Source organism: Tyto alba, unplaced genomic scaffold (assembly GCF_018691265.1).
Source record: "Tyto alba isolate M040663 unplaced genomic scaffold, T.alba_DEE_v4.0 Super-Scaffold_16, whole genome shotgun sequence".
In the NCBI taxonomy this organism is placed as follows: Eukaryota; Metazoa; Chordata; class Aves; order Strigiformes; family Tytonidae; genus Tyto; species Tyto alba.
Window position 1 is genome coordinate 18,721,626 of NW_024881278.1, and position 20,956 is coordinate 18,742,581.

Consider the following 20,956-nt stretch of genomic DNA (forward strand, 5'->3'; position numbering starts at 1 on the left):
CAACTCAGTTACTGTAAACTGTGTTCTCAATTAGAAACAAACACTTCAAGCAAGACTCAACTATTAGTGATTATTTAACAATTTAACATTTTCCTACTTTTTAAAAAAAAAAAAAAAACACACCTCTGTGAAACACATAAACGAATTATAAAACAGAAATTTTCTGGTTTAAATAGATACTATGAAATTCAGTTTGCCGGTAAGTTCAGTACACTTTCACTAATTTCAAAATTGTTTATCTTCAGGAACTGCATATATTCCTAGACAAAAATTCATTTCCACTGAGGACAAACTCAGTGTTGGTTGAAAACACTAACTGTATCCCACAGCAGAAACCTTTTTACTTAATTCACAATTAAACTTACAGGATTGTAGGAAACATACATCATTACACATGCAACAGGAGTTCTATGAATTTAAATCCGTAACTCACTTTTCATCTCTTCTGCAAAATTCTGGCTCTGCTTTAGAGACTGCTTGATTGTATTTAGTTCTTCTTCAAGATGGTGGATCTCTTGCAATTTTTTTTCAAGTTGACAGTCAAGAAGGTTTTTCTCCTGCTTCACTTCCTAAAACAAAACCAAGTCAGACCATATTTTTTGTGAATTGCCAAGAAAATCAAAGAATTCAGTTCATTTAAATCAAAAGAAAGATATTCTATTAGGTCCTGTTAAGTCTTTGGGCAGCTATACCTGGGTCCCTAAGCACTTTCTGGGAACATAAGCTAAACTACTCTTAACTAGTTGACAGCATCTGAGAGATGATGCCAGTTGATATAGTTAGTATGCCTCTTGTTTGCATATTGCAAACAGCTCCACATGACCTGCCCCAAACAGATTGAGACAGGACAGGTCACATCCTAATAAATCGGAGTTACTGAAGTTAGGCTACATTCCCAAAGCAACAAATGAAACAAATCTCTGTGATGGCGTCAAAATGAGCAAGAAATATATAGATCTGATTTCACCTGTCGTCCCGTGTAGGGACAAGTTCTCTTTCCACTGAACATCATCATCAAGGCAACACTGGTCAAATTTTATTTATAAGTGTTTAAAATTTCAGAGGATTGTTTTGCCATTAAGAGTATTTTCTTCCAAATAAATTGAGGTTAAAAAAAAAAACAAACTTAAAACAACACACAAACAAAACTATGTAACTACATTGCATCTAAGAAGCCGAATAAAAGTTCTTTTAAGGAAATTAATCCTTTTTCTCCAAACTCCTGTGCTGCTGGACAACAGATGGCATGGAACTGGCATGGCCCACTTGGAAACAGGCCATCAATTATTCATCCATTTACTACTAGCAGATGGGCAGCAATTCACAAAAGCCAAGCTCAAGAAATGGAAAGGTCCAGATGAAAAAAATTAAAAGCTTTCTGGCACGGCAAGCTTGTTTTTGTAACAACATAAATAAATCACCCTCAGAACATGATTAAAATTGTCACTGTCACTAACAGTTAACTTCCCTTCTACTCATAGCCTTCCCTACCCACAATTTAAAAAACACAGAAACAGTCACATGCAAGTTTCAATGAAGAATGTTTGCTAGTAATCTTAATAATTTTTCAAATAAGTACAAGTGTCCAAACTTCTTGCATTCAAAGCACCATACACAGGTGCAATCCAAGTACACGAACTAAACAAGCCTGTTCATTAGAAAATCTAGCAAGATCTATGAAAAGAAAAACAAACAAATTTAAGCAATTAAAATGGTTGAAGAGTCCAATTATTTTTATTTGGTGCAAACATTCCCAATAACCAGCACTCAATAAAAAATAATCCCAGAAACCATAATTTAATGGACTAAATATCTGATGGTAACTAGTCATTTACACTTTTCACAGCTATAAGCAAAAGAATCAGCTTGGTTTCAATCCAGTTATTGATTCTACTTGTACACTGTATTACTCAAGTCCATTCTGAAATTATCTCTTGAAAAAGCAAAAATGAAACCAAAGCAAATTCCAGAACCCATGTACAGGTAGTACTATTATTCTGGAGAAACTCCGCACAGCGCAGGCTTATGAGCAGTTAGGGAATGACTGACCAACTTTTCCAAGAACAGTTATGGGCTTGCTTGCACCATCAAAATGTAAACCATATGCTAAGATGCCAGAAATGCTAAGCTACTGATATCGCTGTTGCAAAGCTTAGCAGTCCTCAGACTAAGCACATCCTGTACGTCACACAAGTATATATTTTTGGCAACATTTTTGGAACACCAGTTGACTTATACAGTAAAGACTAAACACAGCAGCAGATTAACCACAGGAAAACAGCTGTATTCTCCTCTGGGTAGTTAGACCATCATTGTAAGACCACAACAACTTCCCTTTAATAAAGGAAAAGAAATGCCAATCTCACTGTTGTTTTCTTTTGGTATAAACAAAAATCTACTGTCAACAAAGCCTCCAAGACTTCAAAACAATTAGATGCAATTTCTTGCATTATACTTATTTATAGGAGTAAGGAAGACAAGCCATGCCCTAAATTCTGCTGACATATACCATGCTTTCTCATGTGCAAGTCTTAACATAGAGAACTGTAGTGTTGCTGATCTCTTCAAATATTAAGCTTTTTTATAAATCTATTGGTAACATTCTAATACATCAACACCATCATCAGCTATTCCAATAATCTGACCAATACAAACAAATATGAAGAAAAAAAAAATCTGACTATAGTTACAGGCTAGTAAGATGGATGCAAGACTGGTAGATAAAATTAAATACTTACAAGAATTTGCAGCAAAAAAGGTATTTCCACAAATTAGATGCTCTTTGACAATAGGATCTCAAAAAACTGTATCTGATCTAACTTCACTCCATAATTCCAAAGCCAGAAAGGGCATGAGGCCACGATATCTGATATAAACTATCTTTTTTTGTCTAAAAATCTGAAAATTTACATTAAGAATGTGCAGAAACTTGATGGAAACTTTCCTCTTCTGGGATACATTGGAAGAACAAAAATTATCTTGATTACCCTTACCACTGGAAGGCACTGGTAACATTTATTTATAAATAGGTTTCAAGGACCACTATCTAGCATTGAGGCCAATTGGCATGGAATAGCTCATATCTGTACCACTAAAGTCTTCTGTCTTCCAAAACAGGTGGCTCTAACCAAACCACTTGCTGGGAATGGTCCCAGGCTCATGTGAACTCCCAAACTGTGCCTGGGAATTGTATGAAAGAGTGCTCATCATCTGGGCCAAAGCCATGCAAAGTGCTGTTCTAACGATGAACATTATAAGTAGTCACATTCCAATAGCTGGGAACGTTCCCAGACATTGAATCTACCAGTATGAATATCCCTAAAGTTTCACAATACACTCAAGTTGTACCAACATTTGTGCTGATCTGAACAAAACCCACTGTTTTATTTTGATTTTGTTCATAGAATTTTGACAGGTAAATTTTTGGCAGAAATTATGTCAGATTATTTTATATCTGCTTATGACAACAGGCAACAAGCAAAATCAGTGTTTAAATAAAACAAACTGTGACATGGATTACGTAGGTATTGAGCTCTTTTTTTAATTCTGATTCTCCACATAAAATTTGCATTGAGAGGTCTCTAGTGGTACAACTGTAACAATTTCAAGTGTAGCTGCTCTAATGGCCACCAAAGCAAAACAATGTAACTGAAAAGACAAAGGAGACATTAAAGAGAAAATATTTCCGCATGTGAGAGTATGGCATAGTATGGCAGCACCCAAAGACTTCTCTGAATTTATCTTCATTTGGAGCAAAGTTTTTACAGCAGTGTATATTTGTTGGACTGTGCTTCTAAGAAAAATGACCTTTTTTTTAAAAAAAAAGGATGATAGTAAGTCTTTGTACAAAATTGCCGAGTTTGGCAGTGTGCATCAAAGCAGTAGTCACTGATTCTAGAATTTACATTTTACATCAGATAAGTATTGATGTATTTTTATTTCAGGACCAAAAGCAAGAATCTCTTGAAACAAAAAAACTATTTTTGATAAAAGGTAAATCCAACATGAACAAGAACTGTATCAGCAGCATTAGCATAGCATAGCACCGAATCCTAACTGCACAGCCAATTCCACAAATTGCATTAATCTACATGATGTTAGTGAAGACCTCATTTTGTGTTAAAACTAAGGTATGTTATTAAGGTAATCCATAAAAGTGTTTAAAGGTTGCTTATGGGAAAATACTCTATGTGAGCAAATGCTCAACAGCATTAGTGTTTTCAGATTGCCAATTTCTGCTATTAATTGTATCAACTACTGCTCTGCATTGGTTACCTCAAAGCTTCTTGTCAAATCTGTTTCCTTAGCCTGGGCTACTAATAAAGCCTGCTCCGCTCCACACAGCTTCTTGGAAAGATTACTGGTATCATTTTCCAAGCGTTGTTTCACTGCCATTACCTGTAAGAACAGTGAACATCGATACTGCGTTAACAGCATATATAATTTTTTTTTAAAAAAAACCCTCCCATTCTTGAACTGCAACACCTTATTACAGAATAAAACTATATTATTTTACCCCACCATGAACCTAAGGTTGGTTTACTATGGTTCAGAAAATAGCAGCTTATTGCTTTTCCACTCCTTTGCCTCTGAGCAGAAAGATGATATGTCTCTAGAATACATATATTTCTAGACTGTCTGAAATTGGAGCTACATCACCACAATGATATCTGTAGGATACAAATGAGGTTGGGAATGCTTTTTTGCTAAGCTATAAGAATCAGAAAGTTAGGATCACAACTGCACTTACGGCTCCACTGACAGAGATTTTATAAAAACTGAAGAGATTTTAACTCTTTCAAAACAGTCCTATGATGTTCCAGATTAAAAAGTAAGGAAATGTCATTATGGGGTCAAAAAAGGAAAAAAAAGTCTATTCTGTGGTCACTGGATAATGTCCTGGGTTTGAGTGCGTGGTGGGACTTTTTGGTAGCAGGGGAGTGGGCTATAGGGGTGGCTCCCTGTGAGAAGCTTCTAGAAGCTCCACCAGCTCCAAGTCAGCTCCATCTCTGCACCAAAACTGAGCCAATTGGCTGCGCCTCTGCGATAACGTATTTAAGAAGGGACGTGGTGACGAGCAGTTGGACTTGTGAAAGAGGAGTTGCAGCAGCTGTGTCAACACCAAGGTCAGTGAAGGAACAGAGGAAGAAAAGAGGGGGGAGGTGTGCCGGAGCAGAGACCTGTGGTGAGATGGCAGGGTGCCCCCCTCCCCAGTGAAGATCTATGGTGGAGCAGACACTGATTTATGGCCTGTATGTTTCACCTGGTTGATCAAGGTGCTGTGCCTGAAGAAGGCCAGGGTCTCGTGGGAAAAGGTAGACCCCACTATTGTAGTTCAGCGCTGGGAGGATTGCAGCATGCGGGGGTGTCCCACGCCAGAGCAGCTCGAGAAGGGCTGCAGCCCGTGGGAGGGACTCCAGTTGGAGAAAGTTGGTGTCCCACGCCAGAGCAGTGTAAGGAAATGCTGCAGCCCATGGGAGGGACTCATGCTGGAGAAAATTTGTGGAGGACTGTCTCCTGTGAGAGGGGGACCATGATAAAGCAGGGGAAACAAGTTCTAGAAGCTCCCCCCACCGAAGACGGACGAAGTGGCAGCACTGACTGCACCCTCCATTCCCTGCTGCTGCGGAGAGGAGGTAGAGATATCAGGAGCAGAGCTTGAGCCCAGGAAGAAGGGAGGGGTGGGGGGAAGGTGTTCAAGATGTGGCAATGCTTCTCACTGTCCTACTCTGTTAAGTGGTGCTAGTGTCTGTAATAAATGTATGTTCTTTTTTTCTTCCCCTAACAAGTCTGCCTTTTGCTCATGACCATAATGGGTGATCTACCCCTCCTAGTCCTGTCTCAAACCCCCAGCCTGGCTCATATGCCCCTTCTCATTGCTGGGAGAGAAGGAGTGAGAGTGGCTGAGTGGTGTTTGGCTGTCAGCCAGGCTGAAATCACAACAGGTAATAAATTATCTTTCTTGAAGAAAGAACTAGAAGGCACCTGTTCTTTTCTCTATGAAATCAATTTCTTCAGTAAGCATATACAAAAGAATGTACATATAAAGAAACCTCCACCAAAAACATTTGACTGAATGCATCCCCATGGTTATATTTCTAAAACAAAACAAGCCTGCAAGAAAGGTGTTGTCAACTTTAGAAACGCTTCTTTCAGTTCAGCCTGCCTGCTAATAGAGCTTCTCAACATGACTTTCAAAAACTTGTGGCCCTTTTTAGAAATTCAGTTAGCTCTGCTGCTTTATAGCTGCTCTCAAGTTTTTTTGAGGTTTTTAAATATTACTCTTTTCCGGTCACCCACTCTTCAGGATTGTGATGCTTTCTAACTTGCTTAAAATTGTGGTTTTGTAATAACTAATATGTTCTAATAGCTAGTTGCTGCCAAAGCTGTGGAAGACCTCCTTTGTACTGATGTTCCTCCCTACACAAGCCCTGACACTCATCTGACTTTTCTAGAGAACCAGTTCAGGGAGTTAAACTGGTAGCAAACACTTGTGCCTGTGTACGCATATGCTAATTTATATATAATTTTTTCTTTGCTCTTTTTGCTCCTGTATCAGCTCTCTGCAGGGTCACAATGAGGGGTAGTACTGCTAAAAAAGTAGCAGGAATGCATGGCCATGGTGTAGGAAAAGGGCAATTACCCAATGATCAGTTTAGATCCATCACCAAACTGCACCTCTGCAGGTTTTCTGTACAAGGTGTCTTTTGTGATCAGCCTTAGCTGAATATCTCTCGGATTTATTTTAGCTGCACTGTTCTGCAGTCACATCTCCCTCCCTGTGGGAAGTGGACTAGCCCTAAACTTTTAAAAGACTGTAATTCACATTTCAATACATAGTATTTTAGTGAGAAGTGATAAATACAAAACAGCTAATACAAACTGTACAAAACATTAATACAAGTCCCCACAATTATTTTTTGCTCTATGTATAATTAAATTAAGGCAGTACTGCCGAGACAACTAAATACGAGCTCTAGTAGAAGATTTTAAGATTAAAAAAGCCTACTTTGTCAAATTCTGCCTGCAGAGCGTTGAAGTCATTTTTGGATTGCTGTAGCTCCTGATTCAGTTTGTTTCGTATCTGGTTGCACTGCTGATCCAGTGTCTGTAAGGAACGTTGCTGACAAGAGAGTTCCTAGGAAACAGTGGTACAGTAGCAAAGAAATAAACACATAACCTCAAGAAGTCTCTCTTTTGGCTACTGCAGCAATAACAACCGATTTTCATTAGCAGATACTGCCTGCTCAGAAACACTTGTCCTACACAGTGAACAACAGTTTAAAACAAACTTTGATGCATTCAGCAAATGTCACATGGGCAAGAATGGCCCTAATGCAATTTATGTCATCTGATTAAAAACTCCATTATGGCAATATTTCTATCACAGAAAGGGAAAAAAAAATAAAATCTAGAACTAGTGAAAGTAATGGTATTAAAATTCTACATCTTAAAGATAAGTTTCATATAAGAATTACATTACACAAGTGGACAAATTAATCTCTGTTATTATTTACTTACCATACTATAGTGTTGATTTTTTTTTCCAAAATGTGTTTAAATCTTAAAATAATACCTAGCATTGGGCTGAGAAACAAGGTAATCTTACAAGAACAGTCATGAAAAGTGCACAAAAAATAGCATTCTCAAAGCAGACTTCCTGAGATCTGTAGAAGGACAATATAGTTCATGTGGATCTTACGACATGCCAAGTAGGCATCCATTAGTATAAACAGCTGTACTTGTCATTTCTCATGAGGCCTGTTCCTATGCTTTTGGATCTTATAGTTTTGATTCTGCACAGATTTCAGAGATTTATTAGGATGTAAAACAATAAAATGTGAGGGTAATAAAAAGCAATGAAGAAAAGCAACCAGGATATTTATCAGCAATAATCACTGTGCAAAAGTTGTAATATGCTCCACTAACAAATTTGAAGATACTTGTGAAGAGGAAAAGACAATAAAGCTCTTATACTCCAAAACTAATATGAGAAGCATAAGTGTAGTTACTTCTTACAGTCAAGCTGCTTCACTAAAAGACACGGTATCATACTGTCACCAGTGAAACAAAATGAAAGGAAAAAAAAAAAAACACACAGAAAAACCCAAAGAAAGGAAATGTTCAATGTCAGTGCCCAAGGGGCACACATCAGGCATAGCAGAGCCAGTATAGACTAGGTTTGTAAGGAGAAACCATGAGAGGAGGTTTGTGGGCCTTCAACCAATTTTTTCATGCTACAACTACTCAAATACAAAGATCAGTTGTTCTTATTTACCACTTCTAGAGAAGGTTCAGTATCTCTTTGAGACCCTGAGTTAGCATCTAGACTAACAGACTTTGTGAAACCACTTTTTCACTTGAGAACATTGGTAGCAGCACTGTTCGTCAGCCACTCCAGCAGAATTTCTCTGCCAATTATTTTATCTTTCTGGATATACCTTGGAGAAAAGGTTTCAGGTTAAACATTTTACACAACAGCAGTCTTCAGGGCAATGCCTCACCCAATACCCCAAAGCAAACTTAAAATGCCCATCTGAAATGGCACTATCACTTCCAAATCTATGTCTTGGATTTCCTAATGCTGATTATGTTATTAAGTCTAAAAAGAAAAATACAAAGAGTTTAGACCTAATCCAAATCAGTCAGTGGTAAACATAATATCAAACCAGAAAAGTTCCTGGGATACTGCTACACTTTGCTTCCTTTGTGCCGGCTCTTGCAGAGAGACAAGTGACATGCTAGTCCCATATTTTACCATCTTCCGAGCATGAACCAAAATTAGAGTAACAGAGATTTAATCCTAAAGAAATTATTTTCTTGTGTACAGATGCATGAAAAATTAACTCAGATTCCACAGAAATAACTGACTCTGTTATTAAGTTTGAACTCACACATACATAATTCTGTGAACAATGAAGCTTAATTTCTCATGAATTTGTATCTCAATAGGGTCTCTCATACATATTCTCTATTGTCTAGTATATATAATACTAACATAGTTCTACATCCCTCCAACAGTCTCTCCCCTCTATTGAGATGTTTGCTTTTAGTTTTTCAATTCCCTTTGCAACTTCACCTCTATATCAAATGTGATTGCAATTAACCAAAAAGCAGATACACAAAACCAGCCATGTGTTTTCGTCTCCTCAGGAAGTCAAATTTAAACAGTTCTTGCCTTACCTGTTGGTATTCCTTTTCCTTTGCCCTTATTTTCTGTTCTAAAGACTGACGAGTACTCTCAGCATTTTGTCTTTGGCAATTCAGTTCTTCTGACAATCTTTTCACCTTTTGCTCCATCATTTGGACCTATAATAATTTAGTTATTAATCACAAGTGTTAAAAACGGAAGTGACATTTCATTTAAATTTATATGCATTAATGTAAAAAGACTCCTTTCACCTACTATAATTGTTCTAGCATTCGTATAACCTACAGTGTAACTTTAGCAGGTACCATATAAATTCTTAGCAATTCAAAGTACTAAACTCACACTTGCTTATGTTAGTGAGAATAGATAAATATAGAGAGAGAATATATATATATACACTTATACATTAATACATATATAGTTGTGTGTATATGTATATATATACACACCTGTACACACACGTATGCACACATACAAAATAATAACACCTTCAGAAAAATCAACGTCTTTGACAGTCTACAGAAATGTACTGTATCTGACACTAAAAACAGATTAAATTTTCATACCTCAGGTTGCTATGAACTAAAGAATGACCACTAAATGCTAAACAACTATGTGTTTAGACTGGAAATAACTGTATATCCCACTGAATTTCAGTGATTCAGTACTTTGATTTGGATAGGAAAGAGGCAACTACCTTAGTCTACTTCAACAGAATAATGTTTTTTGCAATTTAAACTTTGATTAAAAAAAACCAACCACCTTAAAAAAACAGTAGCTGATGTTCTAGGTTACCTTCCACATTAAGAGCATGTCAACTTGTTATCTAATTCAGTTTATTATGTTAACATCATGTTACCTAAGAGTGAAGCAAAGTCCACCTAACTCCCTGAACAGAAAAATGCATTTTTATTACAAAACCAAAGTAATGAAAAATATGTACAATTTTTTTTTTTTTTCTTCCCTGGGACTAAGAAAAATGGCAAAGAGTGAACAGGACTGTTTTCTTTTCCAGCAACAAGGGTTGTTTAATGAGTTAGTGAAATAATAGTCCACCTGTATCATGAGAAAATAAGCAGCAGGTATTAGTACTGGGATGTCCGGTTATTTGGCACAGGGATTATAAACTCCTTTAAGATCATGTGAAAACTTGCCTGCAGAAGGGCTGCAGGCCTCACAAGACGTGAAAATACTTGGCAAGAGAGGAGCTGGTGTGGTCAAGGGCTGTGAATAGTACCAGTGACAGAGAAGTGCACAAGGGACATGCCAGAATTAAATCCAGGCTATGAGGTGGGAAACTAAAATCCAGGCTCTCAATGTAGTTCTATGTCCAAAGTGCGAGAAAGAAGAAACAGAACAGAAAGGAGCAACCTTCAGATGGCAGCCCCGAAGGAACCTTCTGAGACAAAATGCTGTGCTGCACCTCAAGGATGGGCTGCACCTCAATTCAAATGGGGCCAGTCAATCCTACTCCTCCTCACCTTTCCCCAGGCATGTTCTTAGCTGTATAACCTTCCCACTTCCCTTGTGCCAGATTTAATGCCCCTTTGATTCCTTAGTAAAGCAGTTCAGCTCTCAAACCTGTAGAAAGTTAACAAAGCAAAATTGAATACCTAATATCCTAATCATTTAGGAACTTGAATCAGGTCATCTGGGCAATCAAATAAATGAAGAGACTTCAGAAGAAGCGAGCTGTTCGGTTGGGTCAGCTGTCTTCCCACAAACTCACTGTGATGACAGTGCCTTTAGGTATTCAATAGACTGTGTCAAGAATATGATTTTACCTTACTCCCAGACAAGACTTCCTCTAACCAAGTTCCTCACAGAGCTAGCAATAGCTGAATGTTGCTGTCTTTCTCAAAAGGCAGACTGATTAATCCTCAACATGCAAATGTTTATTTTTTTTAAGGACCAATATAGGGGTTGTGGGAAACAGCAGTTTCCCAGTATACTTAGGTACCATGAAGAAACTTGACGACAAAAATGGATAACAATTATTATACACTGAGAAGATACACACAGAAATGTCTTTTTTTTCCTATCCTGTAGATGAATCAAAGTAATAGAAAAAAAAAGGGAAAAAGATAGAAATATGAAGATTCAATAAATTATGATGTCTGTACACTACTTTCAGATTTGTCAAATGTGAAAAAGGATTTTAGGAAGGTAATATAACTTGATTAATCAAGAAAAAGAGAAAACTCTTCTAACTTGTTATCATCTACAGTTTGAATTAAATTATTTTAACCACTGGCATTCTCTTCTTCACGATTATGAGCAAAAATCTGAACCACTTCACATTTTTATATGTATGTATTTAAATACACTCTGTAAATTCTGGACTAAGCAAATTCTACTCTCCTATTGTTTTTTTACTATGAATCTAAACTCCTTAGGATTAGGTTGTGAAATCCCATTTAGAAACAACATATATTTGCAATTGTGCGTAGCATTTTTACCTAGACTTTATTTCACACAAATAATTTACAAAGAGTATGCCCCCACAACATTATGTAGTTATATAAGTAACAGATACTGATTTTTAGCCAAAGTTGCACAACAGTCTAGTTAAGGTCAGAATTTGCCACCAGATGTCATTGTTGCTCTATGCAACTTGATCAGAAAATATTTTTCAGAATTAGTCAATCTTGCCTGAGGATGAAACGTATTTCTTTAGTAGTGTAAGAACCTTCCAGAAAATGGGTGACTGCTTACCAAGTATTTACATTTTTACAGGTAATACATATCAAATTAACATATACTTCTCAAAACTTGATCCTCAGCAAATACTCAAGAAACTTACCTGAGAACCTTGGTTTTAATAAAATGTCTGAAAATGATACACATTAACACTGGGAATTAATTGTAGGGACAGTGAGAAGTGTGATGAAACATTTTACCTGTGTGGTAGCTTGATCAAATTGTGTTCTCATTTGAGTCAGTTTATCTCTGGTTTTGTTCAGAACTTTATCCTTCTCTGTTAATTCCAACTTCATTCTGCCCAGCTGCAGTTCAGCCTCTTGATGTTTATTCATATGGGATCTCTTCACTTTTTCTTGAGCTTGCAGTTGTTGTTCTAGGTCTTTAACAGTGGAATTGAACTCTGAATTTGAAAAACAGTAAAGATTAATGATACTTTCTGCTTTGAAAGGTACCTCTTCCAGGTACTCAAGTTTCCAGGTGTCTACACATTCTAAAATATTTAGTATGTTTGATAACAACCCAAGTTCCTGACACAGGCAGACACCTGTAAAATGTTCAGCAAGCTAAACTAAAAGTTTCAATTCTCTTCTACTACTATATCAATGACTAAAACTATCAAGAACAAAAGATAGTTGACTCTATATCAATAATTTCCACTTCGTAATATATGAGAACACAGCAAAATGTGAGGTCAAGCACAAATGCTACAAAGGCAAAGACAACTTGTTCCTCTGTTGGTTTGGTTTTGTTTGTTTGTGTTGTCTTTAAACACACAGAAACAGATCACTTGACATATCTATTTTTTTTATTATTTTTAAAAGGAAAGATACCCACTACAAACAGTTGTTTGGGGCAACTGCAAGCCCCTGTTTCCAAAAGGCTTTTCGGCTACTAAGCATCTGTAAATAGAGTATTTTATATTGTAGTATTTTCCCTGTACCAAAGCAGTATACATATAAAGCAAAGTCAAGTGATCTTGTCACAATATACATTAGTAAGAGTATACCTTCCAAAATCACAACATAATTTTACAGTAGAAAACATTAGTCAGCTACATGGAATGTTATACAGAATTACTATTATCTGGTGATTAATTTTGTTAAAATAAAACCTGTCTTCCTGGTGCTGAATTTATATGGCTTCCAAGTTAAAAATGCTGCCTAGATTGAAGTTATATATGTAGGTATTTGAATAAACAGTTTGGAGAATACCGGCACTTGTAAAACAGTTCTACAAGAAACAATGGAAAAGCTGGTCCAAATAGTAGGCTTAAGTAAATGTTCACCAGAGCCACAACAAACCAACTATTTGCTCTCTTCCATCTATCAGGTATCAGGAATGAGTATTTCTTCATATCAACATGTGCAATACAAGTTCATATCTTGCTTTTTCATTGTACTTTTTGCATCATACTTCATTCTATGCTTCCAGTAACATCCATTGTGGACCAACTCAGTTATGCATCAAGCAATCAATTAATTTAACACAGGTATTGCTCAGCCATAAATCTCAAGAGTCATACAAAATTAAAAGAAGTAATATAATTGAATTTAACAGTGACACATTCTGAAATCCTGAACAGGTTTTTAACTCTAAGAGAATTATTCCATGAGTGATTATTGGAGAAGGTCATTTTCCTTTTAGCTGATGTCCCTTACCCACCCCAAAAATACAAACTCCTGCCATCTAACTCTCACAACCCCCATATAAAGGTACCACAGCTTGTGGATAATCTGTGTACTGCCTGATCACTGAAAATACAAATACCAGCAGCCAACCAGGCTAGCTGCCAAAGGCAATAATAGGTATTTTTCTCTTTTCCTCACTAAAGCACTCATTTCAGTACTCTTCTATCCACACACCAGCTTTCGTGAAACCATATAGGAGACTGCCTCTGGGTTTTAAAGAAATGTCCCAGATACCTTGGTTCTGTGCTTTTAGCTGGATCACGAATGAAGAACTGCAATTCTCAGCAAAGCTGCCGTCGAACTCATTCTTCTCTGATATGCTAGAATTTGTTTCTTTTTCCCATGGAAAAGAGGATGTTGTAGAACTTCCCCTTGCGGGTGTTTCTTGATTTCTAGGTGGTGTCTTTTCTTGTTGCCATGAAAACACAGATGAGGAAGCCTGATGCCGAGCGATCTCCCTGTGACTCAAAGAGCTTTGAGGATGAGGCTGACTTATTTTCTGTGTCCAAGAAAAAAAGAATCTACCTTTACACAGCTCCATATCCAACACATAACAAAATAATCCATTTGTTAGTCAGTAGATAATAGGTCATGGTCATTTCATGTTTTTATGACACCACATCATCCACCAGTGCTAACTACTGATTCATATTTTTTTTATACTGCATAAACAAAATAACTTTAGCCCAAGTATCCAGGAATAGCCGATAACTATGAACACAAACCAGGATCTCTAAAAAAGTAGCTTGATCTGTATACCTTTATAAGTAACATACCCAGAGTTTTTCTTTTTCAAGAGAGATCCCACCATTTACCACTTACATTTTTACAGACAAGTGCTGACACAAGTAAGCTGCAAGAAATATAGAAGTCTAGACTAACATATCTGACCCCCATTTATTTTCTCTGGACAAACACAGGTAAACTGAGAAAAGACTTATTTGAAGTTATACACAGAGAAAATCCCAAAATTGCAATAATAAAATATGCCAGATAGCAGTTTTAACCCTCCTCCTATGGAAAAATTAAACAAAACCAAAACTGAACAAAAATAGTAGGAGTTTTTTTTTCCTCCTTCCTAAGTGAAAAGACTGAAACAGTAAAGCTCCTATTGTATTTTCAACTGGATTTTCAAATGCGTCTCATTTGAAAAATTCTTTTAAAACTAAAACCCTACCCCAGGTAATACACAATGCGACTTCTCAGTCCAACCAGAGAATATATTATGTAGGAACAGCTGTGCTAAGACCAGAAATCTATACAGTCCAGAATGCTGTGTCCAATCCTGTAAAGTAACTTGTTTATAGATGAAAAGCATAAAAAGCTAACCATGCACACAGTCATGATTCTCCTTATATGCCATTTAAATTTACAGAGTTTCCAAGACAAAAGTTTGAATCCGGGGAATTAATAATCATTTTTCATGAAATAGTTTACAAGTACTCTCTCTTTTGGATGCTTGCATTTTTTAACAATACTCTGTGACAAAGAGTTCTGCCATTTAACACAGTACGGTGTAATAAAATAGTTTTTGTTCTGAACCTGCTGAGCTGGTACTGTAATTATGTCCTATGAAAAGCCGGAAAATGACTGTTCCCTTTTTCCTCTCTTCATCTCACTCATCTTTGCACTGTCTACTTGTACCATATCTGTTTAGAGATGAGATGAACAAAATTTAAAAGGAATATTCAAGATGCGAGATCCATTTGGCTATATATAGGCAAAGAATATTTTCTCATTGGTTCTTAATTCTCTTCTTTAAAAATTATTTTTCATCATTGCTGAACATAATAATGAAGTTTTCAGTGAACCAGCCACAATAATTACTGAATTGCTTCCTGGAATCATTTCATTAAATTTGAAGCCTGAATGTAGCTGGTATGCATTGTTCAGATTATATTTTCCAAATGCATTACTGCATTACTTCACTTTTTTTTTTTTTTTTTTACACTGAACTTTACTTACTATCTTAATTACTGCAATTATTTACTATTACAAAATACTGTGTGGTCTCCAGCCATATTATTAAACTCTTTTTCAGATAATTAATGAATATGCTGAATAGCACAGTACTCTTTACCAATCCTTTTCAGGCTCTGCTGTTGATGACTCCCCAGCTGTAAAAGCTGACCATTTACTGCCACTGTCCTTTACTTTTACATTAGCAAGAACTCCTCCCCCTTATCAAAACTGTTTCATTTTTTTTCAGGGTTTTGTGGATATCCAACAACATTTTACCGAGTCACTTGACTTCTTTGATTCATTCTTCAAAAAACAAAAAATCTGAAAATATGTGAGGCATGATATCCCTTTACAAATAAATGGTTGACTTTTTCTCCATACATCATACCTATGTATGCATCAATAAACATCTTTAAGTTTCTAACAATTTTACCAGTACAAAAATTTGGCCTGAGTACACTACATTTCCAGGAAACGGCACTGTAAAGTTTTTTTTAAAAATGGCATCATCCATGTCACCTCCCAGTGTCAATAGAAGAATGAAATAAATTGCCCGTCATAGTGATTCCTCAGTCCTATACTGCAGTGCCCTATCAATTCATGGATAAATATTATCTGTAGATTTTTTTTTTTTATTTCTATTCATTTTATCAATCTATTTTAAGACTACTGAATTTTCAGTTTGAGACTGTGCTACAGATTCAACCCAAATAAAGAAAGGCTCTGATGTAGAAAATTTCCTAAGCCTTCAGATAGTAAATACAAAAAAAAAATTATTTCAGCTTTTCTGCAATGGCCCTTTTTTCCTTGAGGTCTTTCACATCGGTTGGCCTCAGAGATCCCCTAATACAACTCCTACTAATGTGTTTGAAAAATTTACTAGTGTTTATTTGCTAGGCAAGTTTTCTTATAATCTTTTAATGGCTATTTTATTATCCTATCATATTTAACTTGGAAAAACTGACAGTTTTCTCTTGTTCTTGCTTGCTTGAGACTTCCAGTATTTGAAAGTTGTGTTCTCATTTTCAATATCCTTCTTCCCTTTGCTATTCAATTATGCTAGCTTTTCTGGATTCTCCAAGATTACTTCTGAATGGCAGTACACACAGATTTTTTTTTTTATTTATTATACATTAAGTGATATAGAATATATTTCACTAGTTTTCCACTCCATTTTGCAAGTTCACTCAGTAGTTACTTTCTTAGATATCACACATACAATTCTCAAGAGATACTTACTTTAACCTGGATAGCTCTCAGTTCTAATTCTAGCTTTTTTCTTTCTTGGACTTCCTTCTTGTATTTTTCTTTCAGTTCTTCAAATTTGGCATCTACAAAGACATGATAAATAATTCTTCATAATCTAACTCAATACACAGGTAATCTTTCCTAGCCTGTTGTTACCACAGGAATTATAAAAATGAACAGCTATCAGAAGTGTCAGATTACAAGGAAGAAACAACTGAATATACAATATGTTCGGTAATTTAGAACTGCAAAGTATACTGGTGGGATATCTGGAACTCGATGTTAGAATGAAAACACAACTGTTAAAATTAAGTATCCAATGCCAGATTGTTTTTTTTTATCTCCCCAAAATACGTGTGTATATATATATATAAAATATATATACACGTTTTAAAAAATATACCACATATATATGTTACATTATATATACACATATATTATATGCTTTTTTTTTTTTTAAGGTTTCCTACCAGCAGCCCAATAGCATTAATATTACCAAGAAATTACCAGAAAATAAGGCTGGATCTTTTCCTCTAATTCCTTTCAAATGCAATAGGAATTGGACAAAGAATTTATTTGGGATTCTTCAGCTGAATTTTTAAGAGGAGCACATCAGTCCAAAACAAAAGTCTTGCTTCCCTTTTCTTGAATTTATATACAACATTTTATATATTTGTACAACTCTCAGAAAAATACTAGAGCTAGAATGCTTTGTAGCATTCTAAGGAGCAGTTGAGAGAGGTGACTGTCCCACTCTACAGTGAACTGGTGAGGCTCCACCTCAAGTACTTTATGCAGTTTCAGGCACCTCAATGTAAGGACAAACTATTAAAGCATGTCCAGAGGAGAGCAACCAAGATGGTGAAAGGCCTCGAGGGCAATTTACGAGGAGCAGCTGTGGTCACTTGATTTGTTCAGCTTGGAGAAGGCTGAGGAGTGACCTATCCCTGCCTACAACTTCCTCGAGGCGGGCAGCGGAGTGGGGGTGCTGATCTTCTCTCTGGCAACCAGTAATAGGACAGGAAGAAATGGAATGAAGCTGTGTCAAGGAAAGTTCAGACTGCACATCAGGGAAAGGCTCTTCACTGAGGGGGTGGTCGGTCACTGGAACAGGCTCCACAGGGAAGTGGTCACAGCACCCAGCCTGTCAGAGTTCAAGGAGCATCTGGATGATGCTCTTACTCATATGATTGAGTTTTAGGTAGTCCTGCACAGAGCAGGAAGCTGAAGTCAGTGATCCTCGTGGGCCCCTTCCAATTTGAGATACTCTATCGTCTTAAAGAATTTAAGACCCCAGCTTTCAAAGGAAAATGCCTCCCCAGCAATACCACTTTAAATACAGTTATTTAAATAATTTTAATATAATCCCCATTTCAGGAGTACCATATTTAGTGGAATGCTTGACATTGGCACTACTATAGCCCTTTTCAGATACATATAAAAAAATTAAAATAAATAAAAGTGCAAGAAAGTATCTCAGATTTCCCCTCAGAGTAAGACTGAGATGCCAAATTCACAAAACATTTATTCAAAGCAAAGAAAGATGTAAACATCATGCATAATATTGAACCCATCAAAGTTTTTCAGCATAGACAGCGCAAGGATGTCTGGCTACAGAAAGTTTACCAGTTAAATTAACTTTTCCAGTTTATTCAAATATTTTAAAACTATTTGGTGTCACTAATTTGAGGACAGAATTGATGCTTTGAAATAGATAAAGTGCATAAATTGTGCAGATTATCATGTACAATAATAGTCTAAATAAAAAAGAATTTTCTAAAGAAATAACAGATATGACTGTTGACTGAACTTTAATTAAAGTACTTGTGGTACATGGAAGAAATTTGATCTTCACTGCATGAAGGGAAGAGCTCACATTAGGACAGGAATTCAAAAAATAGCTGCAGTCTGTTGATGGATATTCCTATTACTATTCCATGTCCATCAACGTAGTGCTGGAAAGATGTAATATTAGCAATAAGTTTTCAATCTGCACTAATAATTTTTAAACTTGGAACCTGTGGTGCTATGATTTAGACACTCAATATAAGCTATGTAATAGGCATTAGGCAGCTCGGTACAAGTGTGATGTCCAAAAGATCCTACACCTTCCAAAAAAACCTGACAGTTAACTATCTGTGCTAGATGAAGAAAAAATAATTTACCATTTTGAGTTTGAACTGGTGTTAAAGGAGCAGTAAAACTTTTCTGTGGAGTGCCACTGAATGATAAGTCTCCTGTAATCGATGTTTGATGACTTCTCTCAAGCTCACATTTGTATCTGTTTAGGAAAGAAGCAACAGCAGCAATCAGTAATGGAAACTAAAAGGTTAATTATCTATTTTTAAAAGCCTGAAATACACAAATAAGTTATATGATTTTAAGAACTTAGTTTAAAGATGAAGTTGAGATACAGCCACTGAAAATTTTTAGCTATTATAATACAGAAATAGGAAGAATTTATTTTATTTAGTTTCAACATAGTTAATTAATTACATAGGAGTCAAAGATAAAGAACAAAAACAAACAAACGCAAAGTAGGTGAAAATCAGTTCAAACTGCTTAAGATATTGCTGTATGAAGCTGTAGTCCAGCTAAACACACCTAAATCACTGCAAACATTGATAAAACTCTCAGTCTTCAGGAAATATCTTTACAGTAGGAAGCATACTATTATTCCATGTTCTGATACCGTGCACTTTGAGAAACTTATGCATGTCTCATGAAAATGGAAGGGAATATCTTCCCAACAGTGTATTTTTGCATGTACCGTTTTCATTGTAACCCAAAACACCACAGCAGACTACCCATTCCAGCGACTTTTGTGAGCGTGAAGCTCATCCAGTGAATCTGGATAACTAGTTTGGAGATTATACAGCAACTTTCATCCTGCTCAGTGAGAAAAGGTTATAGGGGAACGGTTCCAGTCTGCAACCCATCACATGAATGACTCCACAACTTGCCTTCCCATTTCTCCCTCCCTTTTACAGTAGGACACCAAGAACTCCTCCCCAGTGGATTGTGAGTTATTATGAAGTAGTAAACGATAAATTATCAGCATAAAACAACACAGAACCAAATAAAAAACTGAAATCCATCACCAGCATCAAGCAACATGCAGTAACTGATGATCTTCTGTAGTGAACAGCTATACAAAGTAATATAATGGGAAGGAGAAAATTCAGTAAACTAGACTTAATTTGGGGAGTAAGTGGAACATGTATCCTTAGTCTGCAACCCCTCCGGCCCAACATTTGGCAGCTGAGGGAGAAAACATGAGTGATTCTATCAACCCTGTTGAATCTCAGTAGATTTCTTTGATGGATCTCAGCAACTCCTTACACAAAGCTGGTGTTTCTACATGCCATAAATTGTTTTGTTGAAATTAGAATCTTCCACAGCAGTCAAATACTTCAACTATCTTCAGTTTTCCCAAAGCAGGAGGGACGGGCAAAGGGAAAAACCAGAAACACCAACACAGCTTCCTTTATTTGCTTCTATTAGGACATGTAGGAGGCATACCATCCAAAAGTTAAAGGAAACAGACATACTTCATGACATGAGAAAAACAAAAACACACCAAAAATCCCCATCAAACCATAAACAAACAATAAGAAAATTGATATCACAGACTGACTCCTCTCTGTGGCAGTAATTCTGCATTACTCGTACTAAAACAACAGTTTACTGCACAGGCGGGACAGTCAGCCTTACTGATGCACACAAAGTTTCAGAAATACTTCTTCCCAAGAACGGAGGGTGACTTTAGTATGAGAGCAAGTTTAACAGGTGACAATATTCACTTCACTACAAGCAACTGTCCCATTTGTGTAGCACCCTCAGATGAAGGATTTTGAGATGTGTCTATCTTATACAAGATTTTTTTTTTATTATATGAATTGCATTCCACCTCTGCAGACAGTACATACATACTGTCTCAGTAATAACACTGTTCACAACCTGAGGCATTATGAATTAGGCACTTCTTTACCAAAGCAAATGGATTCCATGTTTCAGTCACAGCACCATTGCTTTCTCTTCCACTCCAATAGACCTTCATTCCTCCTTCTTCCAGCCATCATGTATTATTGGTAGACTTGATTTTACAGACTGCGTTGTCCATGTACTTTCCTTACAACTCCAAGCTCTTTGTAGGTCACTTTTGCCAAGCAACTCAGTTGTGCTAGCTTTTTTGTTTATTTGA

The 20,956-nt window shown here is 36.4% G+C and overlaps 1 protein-coding gene across 1 annotated transcript in view; it reads right to left on the reverse strand.

Annotated features, from left to right (window-relative positions):
- Positions 1–20,956, reverse strand: part of CENPF (centromere protein F) — a 43,199-nt gene that overhangs the window by 19,440 nt on the left and 2,803 nt on the right. The window contains 8 exon segments of the mRNA XM_032989519.2: positions 434–569; positions 4,276–4,398; positions 7,010–7,138; positions 9,184–9,309; positions 12,052–12,254; positions 13,777–14,041; positions 16,744–16,835; positions 18,918–19,033. Coding sequence (XP_032845410.2) covers positions 434–569; positions 4,276–4,398; positions 7,010–7,138; positions 9,184–9,309; positions 12,052–12,254; positions 13,777–14,041; positions 16,744–16,835; positions 18,918–19,033 — 1,190 coding nt within the window.